The sequence below is a fragment of the Cucumis melo genome, chromosome 1 (genome assembly GCF_025177605.1).
Source record: "Cucumis melo cultivar AY chromosome 1, USDA_Cmelo_AY_1.0, whole genome shotgun sequence".
Classification (NCBI taxonomy): Eukaryota; Viridiplantae; Streptophyta; class Magnoliopsida; order Cucurbitales; family Cucurbitaceae; genus Cucumis; species Cucumis melo.
This window is the reverse complement of record NC_066857.1, coordinates 13,335,181-13,356,765: the sequence shown is the minus strand read 5'-3', so window position 1 is coordinate 13,356,765 and position 21,585 is coordinate 13,335,181. Positions and strand designations below refer to the sequence as shown.

The following is a 21,585-nucleotide window of genomic DNA, read 5'->3' as shown; positions in this document are numbered from 1 at the left end:
TTGAAATAGTTCAAGAAAGCTACCTTGATTCTTTCAAATCATTAATCTCATCATGTCCACAGAATGCAAGACCTTGTCGTAATAAAAATTGAGTTCAATCAATTGATGCGCCAAATCGAGTTTGATACTTCAGCTCATAGTTGGCCAGACATCCTATTTAAAAAAGTTTCAATATGTTGCATTTGTTTTAAGAGAGCCTTAATACATTTACCTCAAGCTTTATTATTAGGCATTATTATAACCACCAACATGAGTTTCCAATCTCCCTTTTTTCTTCCAATCAGAAAATTGTTCACTAACAAAACATTTCGCTTCTAATTCTTCACTTACTTCTAGTTTGAACTGAAGAGATAAAAAGCCATTTACATCGGAAGAAATATAGAGACCTAATTTTAATTGGAACCTTAAAAATACCAATACATTGGCAAAATTACAAAACTAATTTCTCTGGCTAAATATGCTTTGAAAAAAAATACAGAGAAGAAGAACTTACTCTTGTTGACGATTCTGAATCTACCAAACACTAACTTGGGACACCACCACTTGGAAACCTTCCTATTCTCTTATTGAGATGGTTTGTGGAAACCAAATTGAGTTAAGGGAATTTCTTTACAGAAAAAAAATTTCAGAGAGAACGGGAGAAAGTCGCAGAATCACCTTCTGTTTTGTTATGCAAAAATTCCCTCTTCTTCAGACGAAAGAAGTGGGAAGTTGAGAGAATAAATGGGAACGTGGGAAAACCACTCACGTTCCCTATTAATTTAATAAATAATAATTAAATTAATATATATTAAAATAATTAATTAATTAAATTAAATAATTGATTAATTTAATAATTGATTAATTTAATAATTGATTAAATCATATTTAATTAATATTTCATTTAAATCATATTTAAATGAATATCTCTCGCATAACCTATAGTTTTAATTTAATTAATTTAATTTAATTTAATCAAATTAAACTAAACTATTAATTAATTCTCCAATTAATTAATTTTTAAATTAAATATCTTATATTTAATTTAATCTAAAATTTGAATCATATTCAGATATAAATTTCTCTCATAACCTATAGTTTGAATATGTATCACATATACATTAAATTTTAACCTATAGTTTTAATATGAATCTAATTCACATTAAACTAATATTTGAACTTATTCAAATATTTTATTATCTCGTAATTTAATTTTGAATCATATTTAAAATTAAATTAATGTAATGTATCAATATACATTATATTAATTTCCAAAGTAAATTTGAACATTTCAAATTACAACCAATATAAATAAATCTCATTACTCTTTATGAGTTAAGAAGGGAACCTAATGAACCTACAGATCAGTAGCTACAACGATATGAGATTAATTAACTAAACTCATTAACCACATTAATCAATATTCATTAACTGTGTGTACACTCCACTAAAGACTCACAGCTGAACTCTTCTCACTGTAAATATATTTTTGTATCCACGGATATAGACTAATACCAGTAAGTTAGTCCTTCACAAGTGTTCGTAACACCAACTGGGTCAAATTACCCCTTTACCCCTAGGTTACTTCTAGTCCTTAAATATCAGTGTTCCTCTAATGAACAACCTGTTTATGGTCCAACCATTAAACAGAAACCCCTCTCGTGCCATTGAGAGGGTAGGGCCCTTTGTTCAAGTCCCAGAGACATCATTTAAGGGAACACTTATCTACTTATCCTAAAGGTGGGAAGGAATGAATTCCATCTTGTGTGATTATGTTTCCAACTCCCCACTCAGTCTTGTTCCCAAAATGATAAGCATATTGAGTCGGCAATTTGGTCACTCTCACCCGTACAAATCAAAGGACAATCCCTTGCAAACAGGAGTTCATAATACACTCAGGATTAAGACTAAGTCACCTAGGTCATCCTAATGAAATAAAAATCCAACTAGTTAACGGAGTTACATCTAGTGATTACTATTTCATGGTCCAGTCTTATGCAAACTCATTGCATAGGATACCCTCACTCGCATGTCGCATACATGAACGCATTGGATCGATGTGTTTGTATCAAATACAAACTGAGTCGTATTCATAGTGTTAACAGGATAAGGTTGTAACGCTCCAAAAATTAAGATAATTTTGGAGTTAATTATCTTAATTATGTTTAATTAAGATAACTTATTGGGCGTTATTTTGAATTCATTTAATGAGAATTATTTGATTTATGTGGGAATTGAAATTAATTAAATATTTCTTGGATGAATATTTAATTAATTAAAGGTTTTGGCATGTGGTGTTTGTTGAGTTTTTGATTAAATGGTAAGTTAAGAGAATTAAGTAAAGTTGTGGATTTTTAGTGTTGTTGAAGTTGAATTTAATTAAATAATTATGGATGTTATTTAATTAAATTGTGGGGTGGAAAGTTTGTTGGAGATTTAATAATTATATGTATATGTGGAAATATATATATAATTATTATGTTAAAGGAAAAGATAATTATATTTGTTGAAATATAATTATTTAAGGAAAAGATAATTGTATTTTGGAGAAAGGATATTTAGTAAGGGAGAAAAAGTAAAATAATTATATTTTGGGAAAATATAATTATTTGTAAGAAGATAATTAATTATTTTGGAGAAAGATAAATAATAATTAATTATTGTGGAAGATAATTAATTATTTTTGGAGAAAGATAAATAATAATTAATTATTGTGGAAGATAATTAATTATTTTGGAGAAAGATAAATAATAATTAATTATTGTGGAAGATAATTAATTATTTTGGGGAAAGATAAATAATAATTAATTATTATAGAAGACAATTAATTATTTTGGAGAAAGATAAATAATAATTAATTATTGTGGAAGATAATTAATTATTCTGCAAAAAGATAAATATTGATTCTTGAGTGAAGTTGTTATGGTTGGGTTAAGATAATTCATGTTGGAAGTTATAAGTAATTTATTGAAAAAGATTTGATTTATTAAAATAATTGAGGATTTAAGTTAATTTGAGATTTTGGAGGGAAAAGTTGGTTTTGGTAGAATTGGATTTAATTGAGTATATATATATATAGATATATATATTTAATTAATAATTTGGAAAAGTGAAGTTAATTATATGATGGAATATATTTAATATATATTTGGAAAAGAAGATAATCCATGAGGAGAGAGATGGTTGATTTGATTGGACGAAAAATATATATATTTATTTAAAAGAGAAAATGATGGTTTAAATAAATATATATGTTTATTGTAGATTTTGGTGAGAGAAAAATAATAATAATATAAAGAAGTATTATTATTATTATTAATGGTTATAAATGCATGAGATTTTGTGCATTTAAGGCATTTATTGAGGAAAGATAATGGGAGTAAAGATATATGTATATTTTTTGGTATTATATATATATATATATATCCTAAAAGGAAAAGGAAAAGGAAATAATAATAATAAATATTATTGTTATTATTTGGGTCTATAAATAACATTGGAATGCTTAAGTTGGAAATAAAGGAAAAAGAAAAAGGTTTTTTATCTTCTTCTCTAAGATAACCCTCTGCTGTCGTCGCCTCATCAGTTGAAGTTAAGATTGGTCTCTTTGGAAGCTTGAGGATTTAAAGTGATGAATTTTTCCATCAAGGATAAGAGGATTTTTCAACCTCCATCTGAGTAACCTTGGTAAGCTAATGAAATTAAATTAATATTTTATTAATTTAATTTTGGATTTATTTAGGGTTTCTTTAAAGTTTCAATTGGCTAAGTTTTTAATATTTAAATCTTGGATTTTTCCCAATCAAGGTTGAATTGGTTTCAACCCAAATTTTTAGAAAGTTAATTAATTTGGGAGAATTTATGGATGTTAGCCAATTGCTAATTTCATTAATTAAGATACTGAGATTTCATTTTATGATTAGGATCAAGTTAATTGGAGATTTTTTTTACTGTCAGCTAAGGAGTACTCTGTTTGGCTAAAATCTCAAGGTAAGAGATTCTCCTACTAGACTTTCGAACTGAATTTAAGAGACCGCATGTAATTATGTTTATGCATTGATGGTAGCTAAAATGCATAACTTGATGCTATTGATAATGACTGTCATTTTATGGATGATTGATGACGATGACTGATGTTATGTTAATGACCGATAGTATTATGTTGACGACTGTTGATGTTGATGATGATGACTGAGATTATTATGATAATGACTGTTGATGCTTATATTGATGCATGATATATTAATCACATGATTAAGGACGTTAAGATTAATATTCATGCCATGTTATGATGTTATGTTATGTTACATGCTATGGATAGGGTGTTCTGTTAACTTTGTCTATTAGAGTCGTACCTGCATGGGTGTCCTTCGGGATCACCACCTTTTTAGGACTGCGTAGTCCGACGGGACTGCTAGTCTGGCATTGACATAGACATGATTCGAGTGATTCGACGGGATCACTCGCAGCCCGATTGTCTTAGTGTTTCCTTCGGGTACACTAAAGACCAGATTGTCCTAGGTGTTCCTTTGGGTTCACCGAAGACCAGATATGTTCCTACCGGATCACATGTTGCACGTGTTCGGGAATGTGCCAGTTATTGGGTACCACTTTTCAGGACTCTAACGGGAAGTTAACAGAAACCTAGCGGGACTAGTAGTAGGTCACTTACTGAGTATTTGTTTATACTCACTCTTTCTATGTTTAATATTTCAGGCGAAGGTAAAGGTAGAGGAAAGTTGGCGAGCGACAGAGAAGGATCCGTGACATGCCATATGGAGACTCGATTTTGCTTCCGCGTTTATGTATCAGTGTTTTAGTATTCTATTTTTAATGAAAATTTAGTTTCCCTCCGTCTCAAAAAGTGTCTCTTGTTATTGTTTCTTTTTAGTAATGACCTCAGCTTATTATAAAAAGTTGGGTCGTTACAAAGGTACCCAACCTTAACCCTATACTATAGACCATTTAAGCTGATCTTGAACATTGATCCTCGTATGTCTCTACATACTGTTCAAGACTCATCAAAACAGCTTAAGATGTTAGTTTATTGGATTTAGGTTATTAAGACAAAACTAATAATATAATCAATAACACTTATTGAAATTATAACAATAAAACACTTTATTAATAATGGTCAATTGATTATATTTACTATCTACGAGTTTTAGGACATAAAACCTAACATGAACAAGTAGCCACATAAACAAAATGTAGCATCCTTTGAAATGGTATATTCTAACCAATTAAGATATTCTTTGAACCAAGTTGGATTAAATCGTCTTGACTAATTTGCTCTAAATTTCTTGAATGGAAAATATAATTTTGAGGATTACAAGGACCTTTTCATAGATATGATTAACGAACTTGATCTAGAATATTACAATTATATTTAGAAATTTTAGTTCTTAGATTAGGATCTACAAGTAGTTCTCTTAAATGTGAACTTAAAAATTACATTAAAAAAAGAAAAAAAAAAGATTAATTCTTTTTTCATAGAATACCGTTGAGAGAGTGAAAGTTTAGATTGAAACTTTGGTGTATTTTTTTTTTCTTGTTAAGTTACATATAACGGCTAGAAAATAACTTAGGTGTTTTATTTTAGTATTAATCAATATAAGTATCATAATTTATCGCAATCGAAAAGTATGAAAACTAAAAAGATTAAAAAGAATTTGAACTTATTGATGAATGATATGATAGGTATATTCTAACGATGTACGGAAAAAAATTACCTTGTAGCCATTAATTTTGAAGTTAAATAAAATAAATATATACATAAGTAATGTAAATGTGAATTTAAAAATTACATCATAAAAAGAAAAGAAAAAAAAAAGAAAAATACATTTTCATAGAATATTGTTGAGATCGAGAGTGAAACTTTAGATTGAAAATTTGTTGTATTTTTTTTTCTAAATATTTGTTAAATAACAAATAATGACTAGAAAATAAGTTATAGTTTTATTTTGGTATTAAACAATATAAGTATTATGACTTATTGCATAGATCGAAAAGTATGAAAACTAAAAAGATTAAGAATAATTTGAAATTGCTAGTAAACGATAAGGTTTATATACTCTAATGATGTCCGAAAAAAGAATTAACTTGTAGTTTTTAATTCTGAAATAAAATAAAATAAATATATACATAAGTAAAGTAAATGTGATTTTAAAAATAACAATAAAAACAAACAAAAATGACACTTTTTTTATAGAATATTATTGAGAGAGTGAAAGTTTAAAATGAAACTTTACTACCTTTTTTTCAAATATTTTTTTAAGTAACAAATGATGGCTAGAAAATAATTTAGGGTTTTGTTTTAATTAGGTTTTTCTCACTCTTAAAAAGAGTATTTTCCTTTTATGAAATTATATATATATATATATATATGGATTAATAACCAAAATAATGTTGTTTTTAAAACTTATTACCAAAATAGGGTTCTTTTCAAACTTATTACCAAAATAATGTTGTTTAGGTTTTTTTATTTATTTTTTTAATTTTTTTAATAGGGCGAGTTTAACTCGCCCTCATGATTTAAAAAAAAAAAAATTGGACCAAGGGCGAGTAGACTCGCCCTTGTATATTTAAAAAAAAAAATTTTGAGCACTAGGGCGAGTCTTGTCTATTTAAAAAAATGGAAGACTCGCCATTGTATAGTTAAAAAAAAAAGTAGAAAATACGTGATTTGAAAAAGTGGAGATATATAAAAAGAATAATACGTGAGAATGTGAGAATTGATGTATGTTGGAATTAATATTTGGAACATTGTAATGAATAGTTAGATAGCACTTTTATTTTGTCATTCAGCAAGTGGGTTGTGTCTATTATTTAGCTCATCCAATTAAGTCAAAAGTATAAATCATTATTAATTGAATCCTACATTTGTATAGATTCAATAGAAAAATATATATTTGTCGTTCAACATATGAATGAAAACCTTGAAGAATTAGAAATTAATCAAAACTTTGGAAATTTCTAATTTTTTTTGGCTCGTTTTGGATTTCGTATTATAAACTTAGATGATCTGGTATACTCTGCATGCATCTCTTCACCATACAAAAAATCAAAATATATTTTTCTATTAATTGGAGGTCGTAAATTTATAGTAAGTGCTTTTGATTGTAAAATAATTAAATATGAATCAAAATGTTTAATACAATAATTTAACAATTTTCATTCAAAGAAAAAAAAATCAATGTGTTCCACAACCTGGACGTCGACGATTTTTAGTTGGTTGTCGGCGTCGACTCTGAACTCTTTGTTGTTGTATTTCCTCCTGATTCTCTTGTTGTTGTTGCTCATTTGATTGCTCGGGTACCGCTGCATTCTCTTGTTGTTGTTGCTTATCTGATTGCTCGGGTACTGCTGCAGGCACTTCGTAGTACAAATATTCATTATATTCTCCACGACCACGCCCATGACCATGCATGTATGAAGACGATGGATAGCTCCCTAAATCATAGTATTGTTGCCCAAAGTCCATTGATGATTGACCTGCCTTTGAATTGTAATATCCTCTTCCAAAGTCTGATGATTGACCGACTCCTGAATCATAATATGTCGTTCCAAATGTTGACATCATCATTACTGGACTAACATAACTATGCTCGCTTTGTTTCTGTGTCTGTGTCATGGGAGGCGCTTCTTCCTCGTGTTGGTCAACTTCTTCCAATTGATCGGGCTCTTGCACCAGAGGACGTCTCCTCTGAACTAAGAATGGTAGGAACATTAGGTGCACATAACGAGTTGATTTATCTGCGAAAATACTCCCATCCATCAACTGTAAAATATATGTCCGTGCATAACGTGTGATAGTTTCCTCATCGGCATGCACGAATCTTCATGCACGAAGTCTCCATTTGCAAACCTTCGTTCGACTTCTTACATTGGATGACCCACTTTGTCAGTGTAGACTCTACTACTTCATATGGTGCGTGACTCTTAATAGCAAAGCACTTAACCATATGTTGCAACATTTCCTTATTTTCACAAATCATTCCCGTGTACAATTTGGTGTTGTCGGTCACCATTGGAACTATAATTGGATCTTGTTCTTGAATGTCATCTACTGCATTCATGTCTAAATCAGTGAATGTATTGGATGGAACTTCATATTCACAACCATCGAAATCCATCTCTTCAAATTCATCATCAGTTTCTGTTCTAAACTCTGTGTATTCGTTGGTAGCTACCATTTCTTCTTCATGGCACACTGGTGGTGCATCTAACTCCTGGTCAACATAAACATATTCTTCAACATACTTCGGTTCTACATTTAAGTTTATGGCCAAATCTACCATACTCACAGTCACATATAGATGCACCATGTTTGGAAACGGCAGTGCAATTGAAAACATGGTGTTCATTTCTTGTTCGTTTGAAATAGAGAAAGACATAAACCTTACTGTTCCAGATGCAGTTAAATTATGGTGTCTATATATTATCTTTATCTGGCTTGAACTCATATCTACATCAAGTGATAATCCTACCATTTGGAGGAATTGTTCGAACACAATTCTATTATTCGAATTTATGCTAAAATTTCCACATGGAGGTTGATCGTAATCAACCTCATCAACACCGTCAATCATATGGCCATTTGTAAACAACAGAAATGACACATATTTGTTTGTCATTTTCTATATAGAAATAAAGACAAACGATAAAAATAATTAATTATTATAAAAAAAATATATAATATCATAATATAAATTAAATCTAAACATAATATACATATGATAATTAGAAAAAAAAAATAGTTATATACAATATCATAATACAAAGAGAGAAAATTTTGTTTAAGTACTCTTGATTATGGAGATAGATAAGATAGGGAAAGCTTAACTAAGAGCTCCATTGATCATTTCATGGAAGATAGGACAATGCAGATGGTGAAAACCTATCATTACCAAAATGCCCTCAAAGTGCTTTAATCTTTAGAAAAATAAATAGTGATTTTGTGGCTCAAGCTGGAAATGTTCTTCCTTTTTATTGAGTGAGTCATTTAATAATTTTAATTTCAACGAAGGGTTGAATTTAACTGTGTGGTGAAATTAATCTCTTCAATTGGTATTGGCTAACTTTTTTGGTGATTGAAATAATAATTTAGCCTAAATAAAAGTTTTATAATATTTTTCTTTTGACAACACATGAGATAAGATATGGAAGTCAAGCTTTTGACTCCGAACTTAATAAAACTAACACTAATTTGAACTATGTTCTTTTTTACGATTCTATAATATTTAGATGATTATGTTTTTGTCTTTTTAAGCTTTTAAGTTCAAACTAAATCAATGACGGGTGATTTAAACCTTATCCAAAAAAACTTGGGACAAATTTTACTTAAATAGTTAGATCTTGGTTGATATGTATGTCTTTGACCAAATCTTGGTCCATCCCTTCTTTTTAGTACAAGATCTAATCTTGATACATATTTTTGAAATGAAAGGATCTTGTCTCATAATACAAATTAAACTTAAACATAATATACATATGATAATTAAAAAAAACAGTTATATACAATATCTTAATATAAATTAAACCTAAACATAATATACATATGATAATTAGAAAAAAAAACAGTTATATATAACATCATAATAAAAATTAAACCTAAACATAATATACATATGATAATTAGAAAAAAAAACAGTTATATACAATATCATAATATAAATTAAACCTAAACATACATATTAAATAAATTCGACAATAACACAAAATCTAATAATATAATACAATACTATATTCAAATAAAAGTTACATTTACAAATAAATTTCATACCTAGATTTGTGGAAGAGAAAGATAATGAAAGATATGATGGAGAATGAAATATATTGGATAAAATGAATTTTTTTTAGAACACCCGAGAAGAGGTTGAGAGGAGAAGAAGAGGAGAAATTTTATGTGGAAGAAGAATGGAGGATATGTGAAGGAGAAGAAGAAAAATCACATATTTAAATTGTCATGTGAATGATCTCCACCGTCAATTTTTCTGTGCACTATCCATCTCAACCACTCCTTTTTATGGCACGCGGTGTCACAATCGTAACTTCTCAACACGATTGTGCGGCACTTGCTTAGCTCGATCAGCAAGTCAGCCGTTCGAAAATCAGAATCCGCGGCCAAACTCGCGATATGACGTAGCCTCCCTCCCCGTTCTTAGGAAAATGTTTTTATAAAACGGGAGAGAGAAAGTAAATAGTTGAAAACGTCATAAAGAAAGCATTGAAGACTGTCAATTGCAAGGAAAATAGCTTAACATGCAAAGAGTGCGACAAGGCTTGGGCGGGGGTCGGACTAGTCATGTCCCCCCTATAATACATATTGAGAATTTTGGTATTGGCAGGTTTGCATATGAAAAAGCCGAAATGTCACACTGTGGCTCGGCGACACCTAAACGAAAGAATTAACCTAAACTACTTTCAATACATAAAGATAAAGTGATTTGGGGGTATTCGGGCATACGACCATTGGTAAATAATACATTGGACAATTATGCCCTTGACATTCTCCCCCACTTAAACGGTTGATGTCCTCGTCAACTGGCGAAGCTGGAGCTCTTCGGTCTTCTACGTCCACGCTTCAAGGTCTTCGACAGGTCCTCCACTGGTTACCTCCACGAGGGGCTTCTTCCACTTCACCAGGAATTTATGGGTCTCCCTCGTGGGCCTTCTACCAGTCCTTACTCTGTCAACAAGGACTTCCTCGACTTCTCTATCTTCCTCCAGGTCCAGGTTGACAGATAATCATACGACGTTGTAGCACCGTCAATTTGAAGCTTGGTCATCCACTCGAACTTGAGAGGGCATCGCTTTTGATCTCTCCTCTCCTCCATCGGCCTTGAAGCTTCTTCTAGGCACACTCGAGCGATGTCGGCCATCTGTTCACATCCCTCTCCAACTCGGTGGGCTTGAGGGCGGTCCTCTACATAAGGACCATCAGCGAGGGGTGGCAATACAGAATGCCTCTTACCTTTAATCTCAAACGAACTTCTCTTGATCAGCGAGTCTGTCTGAGCACTATTACCGAATTGGGCTACCTTCAGCAGTTGAACCCAATTCTTTTGTCTGCCATCAACACCATGATGCAGGTATTCTCCGAGCACACAGCTGAATTGCTCGGCTTCAACTTCAGGAGTCTTGGTCGCATCGACGAACCCATGACTTGGCCCCTCGATCATGGCTTGCTTTGAACCATTGAAGGTGACCTGACACTCGAGGTTCTCGCTCCACTGAGTGTCTTCTTCTCTCAACGACCCACCTTGGTGGCACTTTCCCACATGACTCAGTGCGCTCATCTGGCTTTGCACAGAACAACGCTTTCCTCCCTTGGCATCAGTAAGACTTAACGCCATCACGGGGAACTCGTATGCTTCATGCCTAGTGACACAATTTTTCTCGAGTCCCTTTGCCTTTGTTGTTCTTACTCGACATTGCCTCGGTCGATCGTCTGACTTTGGGAGATGCTTCACTCCACGTGAGCGGTCCACCCGCCTCGTGTGCATGGGGAGTGGACATTTACGTCGAACTGTGAGCTTACTCTGGGTACGGCGGTCAACACACTGTTGTGGGCTTATGTCCTTCTTCTTCAGGGAAAGGACGTGGGCTCCATGCGAGGCTTGTACAGGTCTACTAAATCCTGTATTCAGCAACATCTTTGATGGTTTCCGAAGTCTGGCTAACTCCGGCGGCGCCATGCGATAAGCCTTCTTCACATGCGCTTTTGCCTCTGATGGCGACTCTACCCCATGGTTGGTTCCCCTTCGCATCGACGAGGACCTGGGCCAACTACTTGGCATCACACCATGGCACTTCTCTGGGACACACAGAGTGTCTTTGCGGACTGTCTCCCCCGGTTTTTCCAACGCCCCAAGCAGGATTTCCACAGATGGTGGTTCCTCTTGGGCGCGACTCTTGTCTAGTTGCATGGCCGATATCATTTTAAACCTGTTGGGCTGACGAATCTCTGCTTGCACTATCGTGGGAAAGGATCCAGTAATCACTAGACATCTGGCTGAGGGCATTGGTATAACTTGATGTTCAAGGAGAAACTCCATTCCTAGCACTACATCAAAGTCATCCATCTTCACCACCACAAAGTCTACGTGGCTCTTCCATCCTCCCAACTTTATCGTCGTTTGTTTCACTAACCCGACGACGGGTAGGGCAATGGAATTCACGGCCTTCATTCTTCCTGAGTCATTCTTCCAACGAAGTCTTAGTCGCCTGGCCTCTGCCTCTGTTATGAAGTTATGGGTTGCACCGGAATCAATCATAGTGCTTTTCGTCTGCTTTTGATTTATCCAGGAGTTAACATATAATAAGCCCCTTTTCGTGGGTACGTTTCTCTCCCTTGACTTTTTCTGGAGAGACGACAGATATTTTATGGCCCCTATTCGAGTCCTTTCGCCTCCATCTATCAGGCCCGCTTCATCCTCATCTTGATTTGGCTTATCGTCCGAATCTGCGATTAATGAGGCCTGAAACGCATGGAAGTCGACTTTATTCGGGCATTCTCTTGCCAGATGTGGCTTCCCACATATGAAACAACTGAGGGGACGCTTGGGTGGGCTTCGATTATTCGGCCTTCGCCATGTGTTCTCTGTGTTTGACTGGTGAGGTATGCGGTCTTTACCAGGACAATAGTCTCCCCCGACAGATTTGGGAGAACTCGGACGACTATTCCTGTTCCTTCCAGGTGAGGAACTTTAGTGACGTCTCACATCTTGAGAGTCACTTGTCAGATCGAACAACCGTTCGGCTGCTGCATAAGCTGACGCGAGGTCTTGAACCCTTTGTTCATACAACTTGGCCCTTGCCCACGGTTTCAACCCTTAGACAAAACAGAATACTTTGTCTTTCTCTGACATGTCGCGAATTTCTAACATCAACCCCGTGAACTGTTTCACATACTCTCGAATCTTGCTAGTGTGTCTTAGATCGCGCAACTTTCACCGAGCCAAGATTTCCACATTCTCGGGGAAGAATTGCGAGCGGAGTTCTCTCTTCAGGGCGTCCCAAGTTTCTATTGTGCAACGCCCTTCCTGTATGTCCACGTACCGGGACCTCCACCACAACTTAGCATCTTCAGACAGATGCATCGTTGTCAATGTCACTTTGGCTTCCTCGGTGACGGTGTTTGTAGCCTTGAAGTACTCTTCAAGGTCGAAAATATAATTCTCTAAAGCCTTTGCATCTCTTGCCCCACAGAAGGGCTTTAGTTCCGGGATCTTTACTTTGCTAACCGAAATTGCTCCTCCAGCTAGAGCTTGGTTTGCCATTGCTCGCATCGTGAGATTCAGCCTTGCGTTCACGTCTGCGATTTCATTCCTAACGACATCGAGGGTGACTCTAAAATCCTCTGACATGTCGTTTATCATCTTTAAGAGTGTCTTCTGAGAGCTATCTAGCTCAGTGACACATTCTTCCATGTGGGCAGCAAAGCCCGATAAACTGTCCCCACGCTCGTAGTTAACAGTTATTCCGACGTTTGTGTTTGCTTCCAAGGTGTTGACTCTTGCCAACAACTCTTGTATTGGTAACCCTTCGACACGGCCAGCTACCGCATCGATCATATCAGTTTTCTCGAAAATTTCATCGAGACGAGACTCCAAGTAGCGGATGGAGTCGGGAAGTTCGACTAGGTAAAGCATCTGCTCTTCTAGCTCTACTAGTCGGTCTTTCTAGGCCTTGCCCGATGGATTCGACGACGACATGTTTCGGTCTTATCGTCAATTAGCCAACCTGGCTCTGATACCACTTGTCACAATCATAACTTCTCAACATGATTGTGCGACACTTGCTTAGCTCGATCAGCAAGTCAGCCGTTCGAAAATTGAAATCCGCGGCCAAACTCGCGGTATGACCTAGCCTCCCTCCCCGTTCTTGGGAAAATGTTTTTATAAAACGGGAGAGAGAAAGTAAATAGTTGAAAACGTCATAAAGAAAGCATTGAAGACTGTCAATTGCAAGGAAAATAGCTTAACATGCAAAGAGTGCGACAAGGCTTGGGCGGGGGTCGGACTAGTCATGTACTCCCTATAGTACATATTGAGAATTTTGGCCTTGGCAGACTTGCATATGAAAAAGCCGAAATGTCACACTGTGACTCGGCGACACCTAAACGAAAGAATTAACTTAAGGACCATTAACCAAAATAATGTTATTTTGCAAACTTATTACCAAAATACGGTTGTTTGCAAACTTATTACCAAATTGTTGCCTTTTTTAAAAAAAAATTTTAATAGGGCGAGTCTAAAGACTCGCCCTTGTTGTTTTAGAATCAAGGATTTACATAGGGCGAGTCTTGAAGACTCGCCCTTCTATATTTAAAAAAAAAATTGCACAAGACTCAGCTAAAAAAATGTAGAAAATTTGGTATGTATGTTGGAATTAATATTTGGAAGATTGTAATGAATAAATAGAACTTTTTATTTTGCTATTCAACAAGTGGGTTGTGTCTATTATTTAGCCCATTCAATTAAGTCAAAATTATAAATCATTATTAATTGAATCTTACATATGTATATATTCAATAGAAAAATATATATTTGTCGTTCAACATGTGAATGAAAATTTTGAAGAATTAGGATTTAATCAAAACCTTGAAAATTTATAATTCTTTTTTGGCTCGTTTTGGATTTCGTATTATAAACTTAGATGATCTGGTATACTCTCCATGCATCTCTTCACCATACAAAAAATTAAAATATATTTTTCTATTAATTGGAGGCCGTAAATTTGTAGTAAGTACTTTTGATTGTAAAATAATTAAATATGAATCAAAATGTTTAATACAATAATTTAACAATTTTCATTCAAAGAAAAAAAATCAATGTGTTCAACAACCTGGACGTCGACGATTTCTAGCTGGTTGTCGTCGTCGACTTTGAACTCTCTGTTGTTGTATTTCCTCCTGATTCTCTTGTTGTTGTTGCTCATCCGATTGCCCGGGTACTGCTGCATTCTCTTGTTGCTGTAGCTCATCTGATTGCTCGGGTACCACTACAGGCACTTCGTAGGACAAATATTCATTATGTTCTCCACGACCACGCCCGTGACCATGCATGTATGAAGACGATGGATCGCTCCCTAAATCATAGTATTGTTGCCCAAAGTCCGTTGATGATTGACCTTCCTCTGAATTGTAATATCCTCTTCCAAAGTCTGACGATTGACCGACTCCTGAATCATAATATGTCGTTCCAAATGTTGGCATTATCATTACTGGACTAACGTAATTATGCTCGCTTTGTGTCTGTGTCATTGGAGGCACTTCTTCCCCGTGTTGGTCAACTTCTTCCAATTGATCGGGCTCTTGCACTAGAGGACGTCTCCTCTGAACAGAAACAGGTACAATAGGGACATCGTACATATAGTGGATGTTCTCCATGTACTGCTCGTTATCGTTGCATATATTTAGAACCTGTTGTGGATCATCTGCAACATTCCGAAGTCTAATATTGTTTGATCTCTGTAAAATATTAAAATGAATTAGAAATCATTGAAAATAAATTAACACTAAAAACAACTATACAATTTTTAAATGTATACCAGATGACTCATAGCAGCTCCCGGTTGGGTGATATAGAGTTTGCTAACGTTTTTGTACCAATGGATGTATTCTTGAGTTACATCCATATCAAACTGCTCAATTGGAGGTCCCGTAGCAGTAAACCTTCTGCGATTATGCCATCGCATTACTAAATGAGCAACTCTATCTGACCAATCAGCAGTCCTCAGGTCAATGTTGTGCAACAGTGGTTCAGTATTACAGTCACGTGGAACAGCTTGTTGAATACCGAACTGTCTAAGTACTCTATCAGGATGATGCCACTCACCAATGTAGAAACATATGAGAGGACTAATCGTCCGCCATATGTTGTGTCCGTTTGTACAAAAATGTGGCAAGCTATCTATGACAGTTTTGTATGGCTCCCAGACAATCTGAAACAAATTGTATGAAACAAATAACGTACCTATACTGAGAACTTAAAAAAATATGGAACTTGAAATTGAAGTTCAGCATGACGTACCTGACTAGGTTGAAGAAGATCAAACATGTACCTATACTGAGAGACTACATGTGTAGTCGATCTTGTCACACAAAATTGATCTCTCCATCTGTATTGTTGAAGTAATATTTTAGATTTTAATTGAACTATATATAAAAAGTTACTGTTAATCTAAATTAAATTAAAATAGTATACCTTGAACCATAAGCTCGACCGTGTAATTGATTAGCATTGACATGTAGGAGTTGCGGAGCCACTATTGGGAATCGTTCCCAAGCCCATATTTGTAACAATATTAGTGGCCCAACTATTTCACGAACACCTTGTTTGGATGCCTTGCATAATTGTCTATACAACCATGCCAAACAGGCTCCACCCCAAGAATATCACCCCGTATGGTGCAGATTAGCTAAGAATGGTAGAAACATTAGATGCACATAACGAGTTGATTTATCGACAAAAATACTCCCACCCATCAACTGTAAAATATATGCCCGTGCATAACGTGTGATAGTTTCCTCATCGGCAACGTTAGCCAATTCATGAAACTCTGCCCCCAACCATGTTAAACTCAATCTCTGCCCCCTAATTTGTTCAGGAGGTGGGATCACACCAAGTAACTCTTGGCAAACATGCAACCAATCATCATGCATCTGACCGATAACGGGCTCGCCATCAGTCGGTAATCCCACCAAAACTTCCACATCCTGTAACGTAATTGTGCACTCTCCAACTGGCATGTGAAATGTATGTGTCTCCGGTCTCCATCTCTCCAAAAGTGCAGTGATCAGATGTCAGTCTAACTAGATGAACCCCAATCTGGCAAGCCCATAAAATCCTGAAGCACGTAACAGTGGAAGTATATTGCGGTGTAGTGGGATAGTACGTTGGACAACTGCCTCACGTCATCTACAGTTTATCTCGGGCGTATTACGATCATCCCACACAGTTTCTGATCAGTGAATGTTCTGATCATATAAAACGTCCGAATCAATTGGTCCTCGGTTTAATGTCATTATCTACACAAAAAAAATACAAATCAATGTCATTAAAGAAAGATGTCTAACTATCAGGTGTCTATCTCCTTAACAAAGTACAGCTCCGTCGGTTATGACCAAGTTGGCTACAGAATGAGCATCGTTGTTGAGCACTTTGTTCTGTCCAATCCATCTCGTTGTGATAACGTGAAGTCTTTGGTCTACCTGATTTTCTCAACAACGATGGATCTGGCAGTAAGACAGGCATACTTGTAGGTGTTATACAATAATCTTCATGCGGTACAGGTTGAAACTGAGGCGCATAGCATGCAGCGTAAGTTGATATTTTATAATAGTCCTCAACAAAGTCTTCATAGTTCATGTTAAACCGTGAACAAACCGCCATAAAATGCGAGCATGGAATACCAAAGGCTTGCCACTTGTTACACGAACAGTACCGCTCAGAAGCACTTAGTCTCAATATTTGGATATTTCCTCCTTTAGAATTTAATTCGTGACGTCCAGTTTTTACATGAAATATGCCTTCAGATCGATCATATGATTGTACTTCATGCTTACTGGATCTTACAGACCATTTCAATATTTTCTGAAGTGCGTACCTGAAAATTGATGCAATTAGTATAACATGCACATCATAAAATCTATTACCAACTGTGAAGTTGAAAAATCCATACCCGGTATATTTATCTCCACGTTCCAACGCAACTTTTATTTCCTCTCTCCTTTTATCAAAGTAACTCACACATTTGAAGAATGTAATTTGAGCTATAGCATTTATCGGCAACATTCGAGCTCCTTTGAAAACTTCATTCATGCACTCTGATAGATTTGTTGTCATCCACCCGTATCAAAATCCTCCGTCATGTGCTTGAGTCCACTTCTCTATAGGAATGTCATCAAAAAAACTCATGCATCTACTGTTTATTCTCATTAGATCCTGAATGGCTTTATCAAACTTTCGAATCTGAAATTGACACCCGACACGGTAAGCATAATTCTTTAATGGTGTGAATTTATATCTTTTGTAGAAATTACTGACAACATGGCGTAAACAGAATCTATGATGACAATTCGCTCCTGTCCATCCATTATCCAGATTGTTAACCGTCGATATAATGCTAGCATGTCGATCGAAAAGTAAGTATATCTCGTCATGGGTCACAATTTGTTTTAGATGTCGTAAAAACCATCCCCATGAATCTGCAGACTCTTCTTCAACAACAGCAAAAGCTAATGGTAGAAAATGACCATTTGAATCAATAGATGTAGCAATTAATAACTTTCCTCGATACTTGCCATACAGGTGAGTGTCGTCGATTTGAATAAGTGGCGTAAATCTACTAAAGGCTTCTATACATGGACCAAATGCCCAAAATACTGATGATAAGATGACATGGCCTTCGATAGGTGTGGCCTATACCCTCCATTCAACGAGTGTTCCAGGATTGGTATGCTTCACCATATACAACCACCTAGGTAATAATTTGTACGACTCATCCCAATCGCCAAACACTTTGGCTACTGCTTTTTTTTTACCATCCTAAGCCCTACAGTAAGAAACATGGTAGCCAAACTTTTCCTTGATCATGGATTGAAGTGACGCAACACTTATTGATGGTTTTTCTCTGACAAATTCAAAAAACTCTCGTGCAAGCATTGAAGAATCCAATTGCACATGACTTTGACTAAGTTCTGAGTAAAAGCAAGTATGTTGGTCAGATAACTTTGTGATCTCAAATAAACCATGAGATTTCTTCATTATTGCACGAAGTCTCCATTTGCAACCTTCGTTCGACTTTTTACATCGGATGACCCACTTTGTAGGTGTAGACTCTACTACTTCATATGGTGCGTGACTCTTAATAGCAAAGCACTTAACCATATGTTGCAGCATTTCTTTATTTTCACAAATCATTCTCGTGTACAATTTGGTGTTGTCAGTCACCATTGGAACTATAATTGGATCGTGTTCTTGAATGGCATCTACTGCATTCATGTCTAAATCAGTAAATGTATTAGATGGAACTTCATATTCACAACCATCGAAATTCATCTCTTCAAATTCGTCATCAGTTTCTGTTCTAAACTCTGTGTATACGTTGGTAGCTACCATTTCTTCTTCATGGCACACTGGTGGTGCATCTGACTCCAGCTCAACATCAACATATTCTTCAACATATCTCGGTTCTACATTTAAGTTTATGGCAGTATCTACCATACTCACAGTCACATACAGATGCACCATGTTTGGAAACGGCAGTGCAATTGAAAACATGGTGTTCATTTCTTGTTCGTTTGAAATAGGGAATGGCATAAACCTTACTGTTCCGGATGCGGTTAAATTAGGGTGTCTATATATTATCTCTATCTGGCTTGAACTCATATCTACACCAAGTGATAATCCTACCATTTGGAGGAATTGTTCGAACACAATTGTACTATTCCAATTTATGCTAAAATTTCCACATGGAGGTCGATCGTAATCAACCCCATCAACACCGTCAATCATATGGCCATTTGTAAACAACAAAAATGACACATATTTGTTTGTCATTTTCTATATAGAAATAAAGACAAACAATAAAAATAATTAATTATTATAAAAAAAACACAACATCATAATATAAATTAAACCTAAACATAATATACATATGATACTTAACAAAAAAACCAAATATATATAACATCATAATACAAATATTGTTGTTGTTGTTGTTGTTGTTGTTGTTGTTGTTGTTGTTGTTGTTGTTGTTGTTGTTGCTGTTGTTACTGTTATTACTAATTATTATTCTTACTATTACTATTATTATTATTGTTATTGTTGTTGTTATTGTTATTATTATTATTGTTATTGTTATTATTATTGTTATTACTACTATTACTACTACTACTATTATTGTTATTACTATTCTTATTACTATTATTATTATTATTAGTATTGTTATTATTATTACTATTATTATTGTTATTATCATTACTATTATTATTGTTATTATTACATTTGTTTTTTCTTTTTTGTTTTTTTTTTATCAAGCAAAAGATAATATTTTTTTTGAATAACATAATTTAATTAATTAAGGCACATTAAGAATTTTATTTATTTTGGCATCTTCTCTCTAAGTTATGTTGTCTTTCTTTTTATCAATTAAACAATTAAACTAAAAGAGAACAAATTGTTGTTCAAAATGTCAAAAACACCATTTCTTGGTTCTCCCTTTTTCTCTAACCTTATTTCAATCATTCCTATAATTCTACATGTATCTATACCTATATAATATCATCCCATTCCTTTTATTTACATCGTCAAAATATAATTAAATTCTCACCGTGGTAGATATTAAACTTTAATTAGTGGTAAAAAGTGAGAGCCTTCAATTGTATCATGGAGAAAATAAATATTTTTAATATGGTTTTATTTGATATCCAAGATTTTCTTTTTTGATTATCAATATTATTTAATTTGGAAGATTCATATCATGAAATAAAATCATAGTCATGCATAAGAAATTAAAATATAAAGTGTAAAAATCAATATATTATATGTTTGTTCGTTTTTTTCATGAAAATAAATTTAAATGTGACATGCTTTAAATGATAAATAAATTTCTAAAATATCAATATCTTTATTTTATAGCAAAGATTGTTTCGATTACTCCTCATATTTATAGAATATATTTCATTTTATTTGCCCATAAATAATAACTATCAATCTTTTTAAATAGTTTTTTTTGCTTGTAATTTTTTTTACATTTAACTTTTATACCATGAAAGTTTGATTTCTACATAACTAAATGCATTTTAAAATGAATTAAAAATAATAACATAGAAGGGTTATCCTAATTTATTTAATTTTAGTCTACGTGCCACCGTATTTGATTGATGCTTGCTTTTGTTTTAGGGGATAAAAATATCAAGTTAATGATTTTTGTAAACTAAACATACATATTAAATAAATTCGACAATAACACAAAATCTAATAATATAATACAATAACATATTCAAATAAAAATTACATTTACAAATAAATTTCATACCTAGATTTGTAGAAGATGAAATATATTTGTGATGGAGAAAAAGAATGGAGGATATGTGATAAGATCAAGTCTTTTTTACAACACCCGAGAGGAGGTTAAGAGGAGAAGAAGAAGGGAGAAATTTTTCGTGAAGGAGAAGAAGAAGGGAGGATATGTGAAGAAGAAGAAGAAGAATGGTAGATTTAAATGGTTAGCAAAATCCTCTACACCATACGATTTTCTGCCACCATCCAATCTCAACCCTTCATTTTTCTCCTTCTTTTCCTCCTTTTTCAGGTGACGGGTTGCATGACATGCTTTTCCTGCCACTTTGGTTTTCAACCCTTCATTTTCCTGCATGCTTTTCTCCTTCTTCTCAGTGTTCTCTTACATATGGCGTAGCATGCTTTTCCTGCCACTTTGGTCACGGGTTGCATGCACTCTTTTTTTTTTTTTAAATGAATGAGGGCGAGTCGAGACTCGCCCTCTTTTCTACATTTTTCTTTTTAAATAATGAGGGCGAGTATCGCCCTCTGTCTTTTTTATAAAAGAAAAAAAATATAGAAGGGGCGAGTTAAG

General features: G+C 34.3%; 1 protein-coding gene across 1 annotated transcript; it reads right to left on the bottom strand.

Annotated features, from left to right (window-relative positions):
• Positions 1 to 14,726: 14,726 nt before the first annotated feature.
• LOC127150827 (uncharacterized) lies at positions 14,727 to 21,166 on the bottom strand. Its single transcript, XM_051089517.1, has 6 exons — positions 21,028 to 21,166; positions 17,668 to 19,550; positions 16,191 to 17,592; positions 16,017 to 16,104; positions 15,535 to 15,927; positions 14,727 to 15,454 (listed from the first exon to the last, which is right to left on the bottom strand). Exons 4-6 carry the CDS (start codon positions 16,041 to 16,043, stop codon positions 14,822 to 14,824), a joined length of 1,053 nt encoding a protein of 350 aa, XP_050945474.1. The 5' UTR covers positions 16,044 to 16,104; positions 16,191 to 17,592; positions 17,668 to 19,550; positions 21,028 to 21,166; the 3' UTR covers positions 14,727 to 14,821.
• Between the last annotated feature and the right edge of the window lie 419 nt (positions 21,167 to 21,585).